At 33.9% G+C, this 4,036-nt stretch overlaps 1 protein-coding gene and 1 long non-coding RNA gene across 2 annotated transcripts in view; both read right to left on the reverse strand.

Annotated features, from left to right (window-relative positions):
• LOC145016722 (TMV resistance protein N-like) overlaps positions 1–1,620 on the reverse strand; it is an 8,072-nt gene extending 6,452 nt beyond the window's left edge. The window contains exons 1-2 of the mRNA XM_078974959.1: positions 1,057–1,620; positions 1–657 (exon numbers count right to left, since the gene is read on the reverse strand). The exon at positions 1–657 is cut by the window's left edge and continues 451 nt beyond it. Coding sequence (XP_078831085.1) covers positions 1–657; positions 1,057–1,535 — 1,136 coding nt within the window. The 5' untranslated portion in view covers positions 1,536–1,620. The remainder of the gene's footprint in view (positions 658–1,056) is intronic.
• Positions 1,621–2,598: 978 nt separating this feature from the next.
• LOC145016723 (uncharacterized) lies at positions 2,599–3,287 on the reverse strand. The gene is made up of 2 exons (XR_013666277.1): positions 3,173–3,287; positions 2,599–2,926 (listed from the first exon to the last, which is right to left on the reverse strand). It is a non-coding gene; the product is annotated as an uncharacterized LOC145016723 (long non-coding RNA).
• Positions 3,288–4,036: the final 749 nt, after the last annotated feature.

The raw sequence follows: 4,036 nt of genomic DNA on the forward strand, positions 1-4,036 counted from the left end.
TGTCGTGATAGCTTTTCGTACCCATGAAGTGGAATTTCTCTACCAAATGCATACGTACTTAAGAGCCAAATAGCTTCCTTACCTGATAACAGATTGATATTATGGATCAACTTCACTCCGTGTGATATGAGCACTTGCTCATCTCTTGTTGTAATGATAATTATACTTCCAGGCATAAACCAATTAGCCTCACCGGCTAAAGCCTCAAGTTGTTGTATGTGATCCACATCATCTAGAACAACAAGAACCTTTCTACCACGCAGCATCCTCTTCATCATGTTCTTCCCATCATAAACATTAGTTACGCATACTCCTTGATCATTTAAGACATCTGAAAGGACTTGATTTTGCAATGACTTCAAACCAGACAAAGAAGCATTTGAAACTTCTCTGACATTCTCAACGAAACTTTTACCTTCAAACTGAAAGGATATTTGATCAAAGACAGCTCGGGCCAAAGTTGTCTTTCCACCACCTCCAATACCCTTGATCCCGATCATGTAAACATCATCAAGACCAGTTCCTAATGATAATAGAACATCCTTAATCCGAGTCTCCATGCCTATTAATTTTTCATTAATGCTGAAATTGATGGAACGTAATTCTAGGGAAACCTCTTCAACAATTTTTTGGATGAATTTAGCTTCATGCCTGTATCTGTATTTTATAGAGATTTCAGTTAGCTTGCTCAAAATCCCACATAATTAGCAATTACTAAAGATAAATGTAATTCCTTGCCTTTACATTAAACAATGAACCGTATAAATACAAAAGGATTTCTCAAAGAAAGGAAAGGATATACACCATCAATTACATAAATACATATACAAAATATCTCTCGCTAAGAATTACATTCAGTTCTGTAACATAAAACCGAGTATATATATGATATTATGATCAATAACATAGTTGTATAATCATATTTCGTGTTTAATCTTTCCACAAGACTCAACTTTGAGTAAGAAGTTTACAAGATGCCATGGATGACCAACATATACCTAGATTAGAAAGAAATAAGATGCAAGATTATTGTAGAGCTACGATGAGAGAATTTACCCATCAACAGTATTCTTCAATTCCCAACCAGCCAAACCTGATGCGTCTTCCAGAGCCTCTATCCACTTCTCAGCACCCTCTGTAGTTTCATGTTTGGCAAAGGCTTTTCCAACTACTCCATTTTGGTTGCGGATCTCTGTGGGTTCGACATCATAGAAGACAGGGTAAGCCATATGTCCGGTCGTCTTGTGACACTCCATTATCTTCACAAGCTCATTCAAGCACCAAGAGGAAGAGGCATAGTTCTTGGAGAAAACAATTATATAGATTTTTGAGTCTTCAATGGATTCGATGAGTTCATCACTGATCTTTTTCCCTTTCTTGATCCTCTCGTCGTCCTTGTAAGTGTGAATGCCTTTATGCTGAAGAGCATAATAAAGATGGTCAATGAAATTCGTACGAGTGTCTTCTCCTCTGAAACTCAGAAATACGTCATACTTAAAGATCTTGTGAACGGATGAAATGGAAGAAGACGCCATTGATGGTGCGCTTGAAGGATCCTATAACAGCAAATATTTGTTGGGAGAAATTTATATGAAACAATTGCAACAAAACTGAGATAGGATGAATAGCCTCGAGTGTTTATCAAGAAAAGTCAATGGTAGTAGCTGGTAATGTGACGTGGGTGTGATGTGTTCGTATTAATTAATTTGTTTGGAAAAGCTTTGTGGTTTGGTGGAGAAGAAAAGTCGCTACTTGTTTCTATATTTATTTCTTTCTATGATCTTATTCGTATATATAAATATAAATATAAACATTTGTTCGGACTAATTCCTATAACTCATAGATTAATATCTTTCAGAACTAATTTATAGATTAAAATATTTCTTTGCACTAATTCAATGTGATATATTATTAATGGGTATTGATTTTTCCACTGTAGCTTTTACTTTTTCCACTGAAAAATTAATATAATGACAAATATGCCCTTCATTTAAAGAAAATGATATTGAAGAGAGAAATATCCCATGAAATATTGTTTCCAAATTACAAGATCATGGTTTTGTGATGCAATCTCCAGCAGCGCATCTTTTTCCTTCGCTGCACTGCAAGCTTTAAATGGAGGCGAGTGTCAAAAAATACTGATTTCATTGGAAAATTTGTTGCATTCCCTCCACAAAGTTATAAGTCTTGAATTTCAAATTGGTTTCATTGGTGAATTATGTTCGGTTAATCTTGGTTGTTTTTAATATAAACTTGGAGCAAAAGAATTGGTCATAGTTTGATGCAGTTTGGTGTAGAATAAGGGGTTAGTGGCAGCAGTCTAGGAAGAGTACGTGGGTTTATTTGTTGCATTTTATTTTCAGCATAGTAGGACTAGTTTGAGATTCAAATAGATAACTAAAAACTCAAATAATGGTCCCATATTTTGAGCCTCTGTTCTTTATTTTTTTCATGTATAGTTCATGTGCTTTGTATCATGTGTAGACCTATATCCAACAAATTCTTCTGCACAGTGATTTTGGTAAAATCATCCTTGGGCCTAATAGTTTTTTTTTGAACGGGCAAGAATTTTATAAACTTTGCAAAGTAGAAAGGCACTAGGAAGACAAAGAAAATAAAAGCACCAAGTATTTACAATTAATGGAAAGGAGATATACACCGACTATTCCATCTCTCCTTCCTCCCACCCCTACCCTATGTTTAAGCCATGTGACACCAAAGATACAACATTATCAAATATGAATGCACATGTGAAGATCTTTTCCTGTTAAGAATTAAGTCGTTTCTTGTCTTCTATATCCATCGGCTAAGAGTAATCAAACCTGTGATGTCGATTGTTATTGGAGTTTCCAATCTTCAGTATTACAATGTAAGGTGACTTGCACCATTTTTTTTCAAGACTAAGTTTATGACTTCCAAGCTCTTGCTGCAGACAAATTAAAGAATCAGATAATTGACAATTCATACAATAAAAAAATTTCACGATTCATACTCATGTACAGAGAATCATAGAGTCATACGCATACATAGAGAATCAATATGTTCAATCGATCAAAGCTTTAAACTTTGACAATTCATTCGCATAGCAATGACAGGTGCTTGAGAATTAGGGATTGAAAATTCATACACATACGCATGGTTTAAACATAATTAGATAATGAGGATCACTTACCTTTTGAGAGCGAGATGAAGAATCTGCGCCGATGAGAAAGCAAGATCGAATAAGGAAGGAGCGTCGTTAGCCCTGGAATCTTTTTCCCTGTAATATCTAAAAACTTTAATAGAAGGATATAATGAGCAATTCAAATAAATCTTCAGTGGATGGATTAAAATTTATAGTGAAAATATCAGTTTCCAGTATTAATATATCTATAAAATGAACATGAACTTTTTTTTTTCTTTTTTGGCTAGTAAGTGCTAAAAAGCATAATATAGCCGTTTCTTGAAAGTCTTTCAATTTGTGTTACGATATTATTTGTTGTTGGTCAACATTCGTTTGATGTTATTTTTGGAATGTGCATACATTCATGTACGATGAAAATATTCACATACGCAAATTCCAAAATTAATGGAGTACATTTTTTTGCTGAGTTTTTTTCCCACATAAATGTTCTATATGCTTGCAACATATATGGTGTTTTGATAAATTTTTTGAGTAAATTACTGAAATCGTCCCTATTGTTTGGTTAAAATTGCACACTTGGTCCCTAACTTTTTTTTGTATCCAGATCGTTCCTTTGGTTTGATTTTGTTGCTTTTTTCGTCCTTATGGTTTGGTCAAAATTGCACGTTTGGTCCCTAACTTTATGTATGTAAGGGACGAAAAACGCAACAAAATCAAACAACACAGATGACGATCCAGAGTGCAAAAAAAAAAAAAGTTAGGGACCAAACATGCAATTTGGACCAAACTATAGGAACGATTTCAGTAATTTACTCTAAATTTATTTATTGGAAAAAATAAGTTCTCAAATTTTGAAGTTTCATTTTAACTTCGCCTTATGTATGTAATTGTATATTACAATTTGGAAAAATG

This window comes from Lactuca saligna, chromosome 9, assembly GCF_052625555.1.
Source record: "Lactuca saligna cultivar CGN05327 chromosome 9, ASM5262555v1, whole genome shotgun sequence".
NCBI classification, from domain to species: Eukaryota; Viridiplantae; Streptophyta; class Magnoliopsida; order Asterales; family Asteraceae; genus Lactuca; species Lactuca saligna.